The 11,891-nt window shown below is 40.2% G+C and overlaps 1 protein-coding gene across 7 annotated transcripts in view; it reads right to left on the bottom strand.

The window, feature by feature from the left end:
* The window catches only part of CHN2 (chimerin 2), a gene marked incomplete at its 5' end in the record, with an annotated part of 160,100 nt that overhangs the window by 1,941 nt on the left and 146,268 nt on the right, over nucleotides 1-11,891 (bottom strand). For 2 of the 7 annotated variants that reach the window (XM_082299117.1, XM_082299118.1), the window contains 4 exons: nucleotides 1,902-2,007; nucleotides 2,852-2,989; nucleotides 9,455-9,532; nucleotides 11,307-11,480. In XM_082299117.1, coding sequence (XP_082155243.1) covers nucleotides 1,902-2,007; nucleotides 2,852-2,989; nucleotides 9,455-9,532; nucleotides 11,307-11,480 — 496 coding nt within the window. The remainder of the gene's footprint in view (nucleotides 1-1,901; nucleotides 2,008-2,851; nucleotides 2,990-9,454; nucleotides 9,533-11,306; nucleotides 11,481-11,891) is intronic. The other 5 variants (XM_082299119.1, XM_082299122.1, XM_082299120.1 and 2 more) reach the window with 4 other exon arrangements.

Below are 11,891 nucleotides of genomic sequence, written 5' to 3'. Positions count from 1 at the left end.
TGGCCTCTGCTAGATCTTCCTGTGCTTTTAACAACAACTCTGCAGTTTCTTTTTGACTGAGAAACAGCAGTGGGGTAGAGGCTGTGACCCTGCAGTCTTTCCATAGACTCCTTTATACTGGTCCAGGTTTTATTCATGCAGGAAGACTTCTAGGGGGTTGAAGCTGGAACTCTGTGTTTAACCTACAGAACAGCATAGTCTGAACCTTGATGATTCTTTCCTCTTTCACATTCAGATCTCTCCAAGAGATTCTCCATAGGAACTGACGTGCATTTGATTTCCATGCAGGCACCAAAAGCTATGATTTGGGAATGGAGAGGAAACTCTTTGCATGATTGGCAAATATTTGAAAGAGAAAGCTTAATCAGTACCTTGGACTATTTTTGCCTCATCAGTAGGTCAGCTCAACAGCTGGACCAAAGCCTGGACTGCAGTACATGAGAAGAAGGAAGGCAAGTCCAAACATGTCTATTAAAATTTGCTGTCAGGACATGAAAGTAGAGATCCTGTGTGCAGGTCACTTGTCTACAGCCTCCACAGGCCTTCTTAAAAGCCAGCGTGAGTCATCATCAGTTGTCCATGTGTATGTACTGACACAGGTGGATATTTGCACATCTCATTTCTGCAGTCCAAAGAAGCTCCTGCATGCCCAGGTAATGTCTCATCAAGGGGAAAAATTACTCAGTTCTAATGACCTGAGCTGATTCAAAATGAGGAAAAGTTTTTTGCATAATGAGAACCTAATAGAGCATGAAATGCACTTCACACAAGTTCTCTGAGCAGCTTTATATGAACTGAGGTCTTTTTCTTTGTAGGTTGGCATTAATAGTGCAGAATAGTGCAGATGAAACCCAGAAAGTACTCCACATTTACAGCTGTGTTGCAAATAGTGGGACAACTAAGAAGAGATCAAGGATTTTCTGAATAAAACATCAGTAGCTTTATTCCTCCCTTATCCCCTTTTCTGTTGTTTCCAAGTACCAAAGTTTAACCAGAGACAAGGAAAATCTTGGGAAATATATCCATAAATGAAGGCTTTGAGATGACAGCACCAGTCTGTACTCAGCTTCAGTTTTTAAATACTTACAAAGAAGACCTCTTGAGGCATGTAAATACCCAAAGCAGCAAAGTAGAGTTAGCATGGTTTTGAAAAACAGTTTTGCTTGAAACAAGAGGAAGTTGGGCATCCTTTCTGGAGCAGTCCTTAATTTTCCAAGGTACCTAGCTGAAAACTTGGAAAACTTGGCAGTACACTCCTAAGTAACTTAGAAAAATTAAATTTAGGCAGTTTTGAAGATTTTGTAGGCCTTATGAAGCTTTATGAAGCCCCTCATGTATGTCTTATGCATGCATAAAGAAGTTTTGGAAAGCAAATGAGGCAGAGCGTGTTTAAAACCAAGAGAGAGATAACTGGGACCTGTATTGCTTTTACTAGTCATAAAAAAATAGGCCCTGCTTGATTCTTGGTTTACTGTGATGTGAGCAAACAACTCACACAAGACAGCTCTTTCCTTTTAGGGTTATTGTTCACGAAGAGAAAACAGGAGGTGAGTGGAGGCAGAAGCAAAGCATGGTCAGGTGCCTCACAGCAGCACCTTTAGCACATCTCTGAAGTACCCACCATTCAGTATTTTTCAGATATTATCTGCCTCAGAGAAGTGTGACAAATGTCAATTAACTCTTGAAAGGTTTGCAATAATATGCCAGCAAAAGGATCTATGCTGTATGAGTGCACAGCTTATATGCACTTACACAAATAGCTTGTCTGCTTATCTGTAACATTACTGGTTTAGTGGCAGTGCCCTAATGGAAGCTTTATTAGTATTTTCTGTAATATTTCTCTTTCAAAGCAGAAAATTGTTAAGGTCTTCAAGAATTACCCTGCATGTCAATTAACTCACTTTTTGAGATGAATCATTAGGTATCTAAGTGTCTCGTAGTGAGCAGCAGGGAGTAACATCAACACTTCATGTATTGCTTCTAGTCGTTCATCAGGATTGGAGATTTCTGCAAAAACACCAAACAGGATTAATGTTAATAGGGCTTTCCATGTGTACACAGCAATAAATCAGGAAGATAACTTATTATTATGGAATAATTTACAAGCCATTGACTGTGCTTGGAGGGATAAATATTGCACTCATAAATGTGACGCTTATCAGCAACTTCTGCATCCTCAAAAAAAATAAAAGATCTTTCAAAAGAAATCAGCAACGAAGACCACCCAGGAGTTATCTCCATGGTCTGTAGCTCTATCTACAGGTCTGTATAGGTACAGTACCCAAGCTTTGTTAAATGCTTCATAATATTACTCTGGCCAGAACTGTCCCTTTAAAATATCACAAAAGACTACTTCCATTAGCCTTTGGAACTGGACGGGAGTGTGGATATATGACTTTAAAAGACTATGCTCGAATATGTAAGTTTAGCTAGAGATTGAAATGGCACGGAATTACTTCAACTGTATTTAAATATGTAGGTATCAGTGATACCTACACATACTGAGCACCAGTGCTCATTTAAAACTGTTTGGCAATCTCTCTAAAAATCTGAGCAGGATTTACAGTATTTTTTTATCTTGACATACAAAAAGACACTGAAACCACACTTTCTGATACTAGTTTGTTATTTTGAGACCATACATTTACTTTTATTTTTTTAACCTGCATGATATGCCATCTGATGAACAATCGGGCATAAGCTTCATGTGAATGAAGGACATGGTGGAGAAGGAATGAAGACAGCACCCGTGTTTTTTCCGGTTTTTCTTCTGTGCTTTCCTTTAACATGGACAGCTTTACGAATGGGAAATGTAAAAAAAGATTGGTACAAATGACTATGCAATACTTACTTGCTGCCTCTATGAACTTGGAATAGGTGTCATAGGTGATCACGGGAATTGGTAAGTCTCTGAAGTATAGCTTCAGTGCTCCAGCAATGATGTTTATGTCTGGATACATACTGGCAGAAATATCAGCCTTGTCACCATCTAGAAAAGGAGGAAGAAATCTGTTTAAAACCACCCTAATTTTGACTCAAGCAAGGCTAGACTTCTAAGTCGGATTTATTGTGTGAAACCTGACAAGAAAAAACAACCTGAAAGTGTTTGGAAAGCTTAAACGAGAATATATTGCTACCAACTTTACAGTATATCAATGAGGAATGGTAGTTTCTTGTTGTTTCAGTAAGCAATTTATTTGCTTACATCTTTTGGAGGGGCTGGTCATTACACCATCCATATCTGCAGTGTGCCATCTCAAACATACTGTTTTAATGTTGGATGAAAAACCATGTTTATAATTTATTTATTGCATTTAGCCCATTTATTCACTGAAACTAGGATAGTAGTAACTTGTTCTGATGTCATATTTTCCATCTGTAGATTGGTGCATCGGAGTATGAACCATTTTTTTCATTTCCACTTGGGGAAACAGAGGCATAGAGAAATAACATACATTTTCAATGACCCTCAGGAGAGCAGCAGGAAAAATCAAGAAACATCCAAATCTTGTACACATCTTGTACCAACATATCTACAGTGATTAGCTGGAATGAAAGCTGCCTTATTTTCTGGTGTCTTCTAATGTCTTAATATTTGACTTATTTATAGCAAAGATCTGAATTTAAATAGGCATGCTAAGGCATTTAGCTTTACAATTTATTCTGAAATGTGCACCACAATTTTTTAAGTTAATATGGATACTTGTAATGGATGAAATGCTAAACAGATGAATTATGCATCTAAAAAGGCATACATTTTGTTTGCCACATTATAACAGAGTTAGTCAGAACTCTATTACAGAGCACTTTAAAACACACAAGCTTAAAGTTTACAAGTGTTGCTGGGAAGTCCTGGCTTGCAATGAGTGAAATTACAAGAACTAGCAGCAAGGCAGGATCACTATCATTTTTCAAGTTCAAATGACTGTTCTGTACTACCTATTACTCTCATACCCACATTTTTCTCCAGATCAAGAAATTCTGCTGTTCTCCTGTCCTGGGACCTGTCTGTCTTGGTGGTCTTCCAGTGGAAAGATAGGTAGGACACAGGCCAAGTAGGGGGTGTGGCTGTCTGGATTTAACCCCCAGCTTTACCTCAGGCTTCTTGCAGATCAGTTATAACCCATAGTCCCTATTTCCCACCATTCAACTAAGGGTACTACGCCTCCCCCAGGGCAGGTGGTGCAGGTGAGGACTATATGATGAGTGGGGCAATGCAAGGTTCTGCTGGCTTGAACAGCAGAGAGGGGTTTTCTGTGCAGGCACAAGCTTGGGCTGTTCCCAGCAAGGTGCTGACATGTTGTAAAGCCATTGCCTTGCTTGTCTCACAGTAACAGTGCTTGTGGACATGCCCTGATACAGACAGATGAGTGGGGGTGCTTGAAACACAGCATCCAAGATGGAGATAAAGGCTTCACAGCACAGTAAAAGAGTTTATATTGATTGCAGACATTTTATACCAACCTATGGCATTAATCTTGCAGGGATACGTCCTGTCCAACGTATGCACATAGTTCTCATTAAGACTAATAGCACTACATGTTCTCATCAAGAGGAGATTATACGCTTAACTGTTTAAAACAAACAGCCTTTCTTGATGCAGCTGAGCAGTCTGAATACATCCATCAGCATTTAATTTAATACAGCATCAATAAGCCCTAGGAGGATGTTTACACTGCCCCAATCTTTTGTTTAATCCACACATTCCGGGCACAGTAGCATTAGTCTTGTAAAGCTTTGTGTGGAGAGCTCTATTTAATTGATGGACACTGAGCACTCAAAATGCTCCACTGAAAACAGATACCTCCAAGGAGCCAGCAGCTGCCTCAGAACAGATATAGCAAATCACAAGCTTACATCTATTATCCAGGTCACCAGTACACTAAATGGAAGTGTTATTTATTTAGTACTTTTACAAAGCAGCCCAGCAAGCTTCCTTAAAGGGGCACTTCAGCTTGAGGTACTTCCAACTACAATGTACTTCAAACATACCTCTTATTTACATATTTGCTTACTGTAGGAAAAAATATGAATTCCTGAGTCAAAGATTTTACTCTTCTCTTCAGAGACAAATACGCATCCACTGGAAATGCACTGAAGTTTATTTTAAAGTGAGCTTGACAATACATCTGTTGTAATACACCCTGCACATTTCTGCAGCAGATATGTAGGGGTTGGTGTATGTATGCATGGATGAACTACATGTGGTTTATATGGTACCTTCTGCATTATCACAATAATTTTTTTCACTCTTCAATACAATAACTTTTTCAGATTGCAGTTGGTATTTTCAGTATTGTTGCAGCGTCCATATGTTAATATAGCTTTTTTTAAAATATTTTGGATTAAAAAGACATAGTCAATTTCAGTTTTACAAACCTAATTCTACCCAAAACCCATAATTTCTCTTCCTTTGTTAGTTTGACTCTAAATGCATTTTGTTGCATTATGTTGAAATTTAAATATCTCAAGACAAATAAAGTTTTCATTCTTTTCCTTGAAGGTTTCAGCTGACTTTGGATGCCATAGAAATTTATCAGCAGTTCATTAAAGAATGAAATAGAATAAGTATTACATTCTTAAAGCCTCACCCCTGCTCTCTGAATACTGAATTAGATTTTATTTAAGTTCCTTTCTCCTAAATGTTTTGGTTTTATTGCACAACCTTTACCATGCTAACATGCTTCTTTTTGTTTTTTCTTGGATTTGGCATTTGTCAGGTTTTCAGCCACACTGGCAAAAGAGCGAGTAGGAACTAGAATGCCTCTGAGTACTCATGTAATATTTAACAGCACAATATTTTTAGCAAGTGTATTGTACCAGCCAGTTGTACAAACAAGTGGGGGGACAGAATGCGATGGTGACAATGGCAGCTCTGTGGATAAAATGCACAATGGTTGTTCTCTGGATGCCACAACGCCACAGCTCAACAATGCTGACAGAGAGCAACTGTCATTCTACAGCACCAACATTCACCAGATTAAATAAATCCACATTATTCCCCTCCTTCTCATTGCAAAAATCACTGAAATGGAACATTGTCAGTGCCTCAGAGAGCCTAATGCTAATTTACAGTAGGGGTATTTACACTGCTTTGGCTTTGGAAGGCAGTTTAAATCAGATGAGGACCAACTTCACCCTTTTTTAAAACCAACTATCACAGCTTCACTGGGCCCAAGTAATATTATGTGGGATGCTATTCTCTTCCTGACATGGAAACTTTTTTCTATTCCTGCTGTAATTCTTTGGAAGCACTAAGTGACTCTCTCTTTGTCAAGGCAGAATTAGTCAGAGGGAGGGCTGGCTTCTCTTCATTGCACCCCTTCAGCTGCACATGACATCAGCAGGAGAGGTCCCCATGGCCAAGTCAGCTCCCACGCCTCCTCCCTGTATCCTACTGTCTTCTGGCCCCTGTAGCTTGACAAAGAGCTTGGGAACCAGAACACTTGATGGCATCATTTGAAGGACGCATTCAGTGCATTAAAATGGGAGGACTCCTTGCCTGTCTATTTTCAAACCCTTTCATTAAACGCTGCATTTCTGGAGGTGCTAAAGTGTCCTGGCATTTTAGCCAGGTGCCTGAGGACTGACTCAGAAACGATGGGCAGGGAGGGACCTCTGGAATGCCGAAGTGTCGTGTTCTGCAACTTCCATTCACAAAACTAGCAAATGCTTTTTATCCCTGCTCTTATGAGAAGGTTGTTTCAAAGCCTTGCTTTCAGATGGTAAAAAAATGGTCTTTAAATTGTTAAATGAAATTTATTCCTAGCCAGTGCACATCCTCCAGTAGTGTGCCAAGACTATCAATTAGATTAAAGAGTTCTCTTCTCTGGTTCATACCCCTGCTCTCAGCATCACCTTTAACTATCCTCCCCCCACCAAAAAAAAAGTTAATTTTCTGTAATTTTAATTTTCCTGTAATTTAGGGTTTTTTTAAAAAAAGTAAATTTCTTGTAGTGAATGTGGAAATACGAATTCTGTGAAACCCTCGCAAACTTCACTTTCTGGGCAGAAAATTAAATATGAACAGAAAACTTGTAGCTGGTGTTGAAGACAAGACCTGCCACCTGGCACTCAGCTCTTTTCTCTCCCAGGTCTTTCACCTGGGACAGAGAACTGGGATACTCCTCACTCTTGACGTAGTTCACTCCATGCTGCTCTGGCTTCTAGTACTAGGAAGACTTAATAGGGCAACAGAAAAGCAGTGTATTCCTACCTATGGGGCTGGGATGCAAAAGAGAGGGTGGCATCCCTCTCTCTGTAAGGATCTGACAGGGAAGCAAGCCCTGAGCTGTCAGGTTGGAAGTGTCTTGCCAATTCAAACTTCTGCCAGCCTTCGAGCTGCACAGCCCACACATCAGAACAAAAAAAACTATTTTCTTTTTCTTTAAATCTTTTCCTGCAAAAACTCTCAACTTCTCCTGCTTTTCCACCCCAGTCAAGAGAGAAAAAATTTTCAAAACTGGAAAGTTTTGAAAGTTGTCAACTTCTGGTCTCAGCAATACTTCAGTCCTCCAGTCCATAACAGGATTATATTCATGCTTCTATTCATGCCTTTTTATTCATGGCAACACCCTCTCTTTCCTTTCTTAGTCCTTTCCCCTACTGAAACCATTAAAAAAATGAAGACAGATTTCTGTCAATTTCTGCCCAGTGGTCTTCCCCACAACCTTTGTACACAAACTCTGTTCTTGCTTTCTCTGCTTTCATGTTTATCCACGCTTTTTTACCTTTGGAAATCCAATGCTGCTAGTCACCTTCCTCTTCCTATTTCTAGGTGCTGCTGCCTTTGTAAATCACACTTTCTTCCTTGCTGTGGGTCTAATTCAAGTGTGTATTGCCATCAGTTATGTTGGGAGTATACTTAATAAATAGGCAATAACCTGAAGTGGCTCCAGTGGTTCAAAGCATCTGCAAAGGAGCTACAGCTGCAGCAGTGTTGAAGTCATGCTCAGACATAAATTTAAATCTGCTTTCTTCCAACTCCTCCCTCTACAACCTGTGCCTCTCCTTCTGGGTTTCATCCAGGTTGTTACACTTAGAGGAGAATTAAGACACAGAACAAAAGGGTTTTCCAGCCCAGATCTACCTGCAGGGAGCAGAACGAGACCTGTGAGGACTGTGAGCCTCCCAGTAGCATTGCTTCAGGTGGCACATCTGCAACACTACTTTGCCATGATAGCAGTCATATCACCATGCATCTCTCTGGCCCAAAGAATGGCTGACCTATGTGTGTATATGTGTATTTCACAACTGTAGCATCCAACATATTTTAAAATATGTATTATTTTTTAAAGAATATTTCAGCATGCAAACAGTCAATTTGGAAATTCCTAGCTGGACTTTCTTTATGGAGATGTCTGCATTACTGCCTCCAAACACAAAGTGTTCAGGCATAGCAAGTGTAAGATGTGTCATCCACAGACCTTTCTGGCCTGTGCAGCCTGCCCTGGAATCCCCACACCTCCTGCCCATGGGCCCCCAGAGCCCTCAGTCTCTTCCTGAGTGACATCCTAGCTGTCTCCAGCTGCACCATGATGGTGTGGGGCCAGCACCCTTCTGGTCACTACCCTGACCCCACTACCCTGACCCCCAGGCTGACTCTCCGGCTTGACCTGGACCTGGCTCGTACCCATAGACTTGTGATCACAGGGCTGTGTCTGACCCTATCCCCTAACACAGCAGAGGCAATACCTGAAAATATTAAGTAGGTAGGAAACGACTATTTATGGGAAAGGAGAAGAATATTCGTGTAACATCTCAAATGTACTTGCAAATGTTTTCTATTGATGGAGGCCCTACCCTGCGCTCACTTACATACACACTCAAAGTTAGTCCTGTGTGCGGAGACCGTGTGCACAACCAGAACCAACACAATCAGCTCAATCAATTCAGAAAGGGTATGAGGATGGTAGCCAGTGTTTCAATTGTTAGTTTTTCAATATGCTGTACAACCAATCTCCTCAATGCCCCTCTCATCTGTAGTGCAGATGCAACCACGTGCACAGTGGTACAGTGCTTTCTACAAGGCTACAGGCAGAACGACTTCCCACTTAGATTTCCTGGTCCTTAAACTCATAAATAGATTATTGGATTGTAAAGCACTGAGTCTTTTAAAGACAGGACTAACAACTTCCACCTGGTACCATCTAGGCTCACACTTGAACTAGGAGTCTAGGCTGTGCTGCTACGTTGAGCAATTATCCAGTCCCCTACTTAGGTTTCTACACACCGATACTTAGTGTTTTATTATTCCTTCCAACTATGAAACACGATTTTTTCTTATGAAAAGGACTACAGATCACTTCAAACTCAGAACAGACAGGTTACTTTCTGTACTTCTGCTTATACATGAGTTTCATAACCATGTCACATATATAAACCCCAAAAGATCTGAAATGTCCAAGAACTGAAAGCTTAGATTAGAATTGTACAAGATTAAAAAATGGTGTACCTCGATCAAAGGCCATTTTCACATCTTCAATGTGCTCAGTGAAGCCTGAAACTCTATAGAGGCCCTCGGACTTTAAACCTGAAACAAAAAGTTCTTGTTAACTTAGCTTCAGTAACCAATAGATATTTAGGCTTAAGAACAATAAAGCAAGAACAACAGACCTACTAAGCATAGCAAAATGTTCTCTGTAATGTGAAACTCTGGAACAGTTAAGGAAAGATGAAGATGATGTTAAACTGTTTTTTTAAAAGGATTAAAGCATTCTAGAATTTATACCTTCTGATTTTTATTAGGTATGTGGTTGATTTGATCATGTTAGAGGAAAATACTGCAATTTGCTAATGGTGAGACATGTGATGTTATTACGATTTATTCATTTTATGTAGGAGATTTCCCTGGATTTGGCTATAATTAATAAAGCTTTAGAGGTCTCCCTTCTTTTTACCAGTTGCCTAATGGTAAATAGCAATGCAAGTAAAAGACTGCCTCTCCCTAGGAGCACAGTTCTTTCCTGTTTTGCTGTCACCTTTTACACAACTGATGAATGTGATGGATACAGTTCTTCTCCACCACAAGAGATCTGGTCACTTGCACAACTCTCTCCCCATTGCTGCACACCAACATGAAATGCAGGGCAGCTCAGCAGAGCAGGCCAAGATACACACACATTATTTATTTAAATTCTAAAATCCATTATTGTAACTATGCTCTGTGCTAACCTACTTATAAGTTCCAATATTCTTTGTTTTCTTAAGAACAAAATCAGAATCTTTCATAGTTCTGTGGCAATTAAGGAAAGAAATACAAAGATGTTGAAAAAATGGAGAGCAGGCAGCAGATTTTATCTCAATCAATAAATGTACAAGTAAGTGATTAGATCTCAAATGCAATGTAGCTTTCTGCTATATCATCAGAGTAAAGCTCTTCTGTCTTAGTCCATACTATTCTTTCCATTTGTCCCTGCAATGATGATATAATCCTGGTAGAGCTTTACAGAGCAGTGCAGGGGATTTACTAGTAAGTCTTTGATTCAATTCAGTAGATGATGTGTGGGTTTGAAATCCCTATGGCTAGTATCACTGTGTTGCTATGCAGATTACTGGGATGCCATGAATTCAACATTATTAGATTCCTGAGCTGAAGATGTGACTAACAGGAAAATTTGGCTTATTGGGCAGCACAACATGCACATTTGCTATCCCATGGAAAAATACATGATTATTATGGAGGGGATACATGATTATTGAAGGGGATATATATTTCCTTCAATCTGGCACAGATCTGTTTACCAAAAACCTGTCACAAGCTTGAGTTTTGGCAGTGACATGCTGCCTGTGCCACGGGATCCATCAGTCAGTAACCGAGCATCATGAGAAACCCTGTGCAGTTTGTGTCCTACCACAAAACACCACAACCTCTGACCTCACTTGTCTGAGTCACTTCCAGTCACTTGTGTTCTCCTGCCCACAGTGTCTGTAAAGGTTATTAATAATGGATTTGATTTAAACTGATTACTCCAAAATTGGATGTGTCCCTAGGTATGTTAAAATAAAGTAATGAAAAAAGACACATAAACCTGAACTTAAAAGTTCACTTTAAAGTTCACCCCTTTCAGAAGTGTAACGTAATACACGTTTTGACATGTTTTCAGAAAGCATTTCAGGAAATTGCATTAAGAAATGCCATGATTTAATTTTACTAGCTAATGCAAAGCAATGTATCACCTACACTAAGAAACCCCTTTTCTCATCCTGTCCTCAGTGTGCGTGAGCACAGCACCCTGTTCTAGTTTAGCAGGTAACTCAAGTTATCCTCCTTTTGCTGTGTCTGCTGCTCTCCCAAGCACACAAACCTCTTGCTTCGATCTCCCGAATGCAGGAATCCACCACCATGGGCCTCTGGGTGTTGTGGGCCTTCACGAGCGTGGTGAGATCGCAGCAGTAGACTCGCTTTATCCTCTTGAGGTCTGGCTGGCAGTCGTTGGGCACGTATTTGGAGCACTGCTTGTGTACGTTCAACCCACAGTCTGCAAGCAGAGTTAGCCAGGTTAACTAATTAATTAATTAATACCAGTGCTGACAGGTCTTGTCTGACAATTTATTTCCCTGATCCACATCAAGCAAGGGGCACAATTTTCCCATCAGTCAGGAAAGATAGAATAGTGTGGAGATGAGAAAGATGAGCATGAAAATGTGTAAAAATCTCGTGGTGGGAAAAGTGAACTCCAGCAGGGTGGTTAAAAAGCTATAGAAACTCTGGATGTCCCCTGCACTCCTCTGAGCTGTAGGTGACTGCTGGTGGAGTCTGGATGGTTCATTACTAGACACATAGCTCAAGGTGTTGCATTTAAACATGTGAGGCTTAACTTCTGGGTATTTTAGATTAGCCTTAAATAAAATTGGCACAGTAATGACTGTCTTCTGCTGGCTGTCTTGTG

This window comes from Coloeus monedula (assembly GCF_965178545.1).
Source record: "Coloeus monedula genome assembly, chromosome: 1".
Lineage (NCBI taxonomy): Eukaryota > Metazoa > Chordata > Aves > Passeriformes > Corvidae > Coloeus > Coloeus monedula.
The sequence above is the reverse complement of the archived record's forward strand: the minus strand, read 5'-3'. Positions and strand labels throughout refer to the sequence as shown.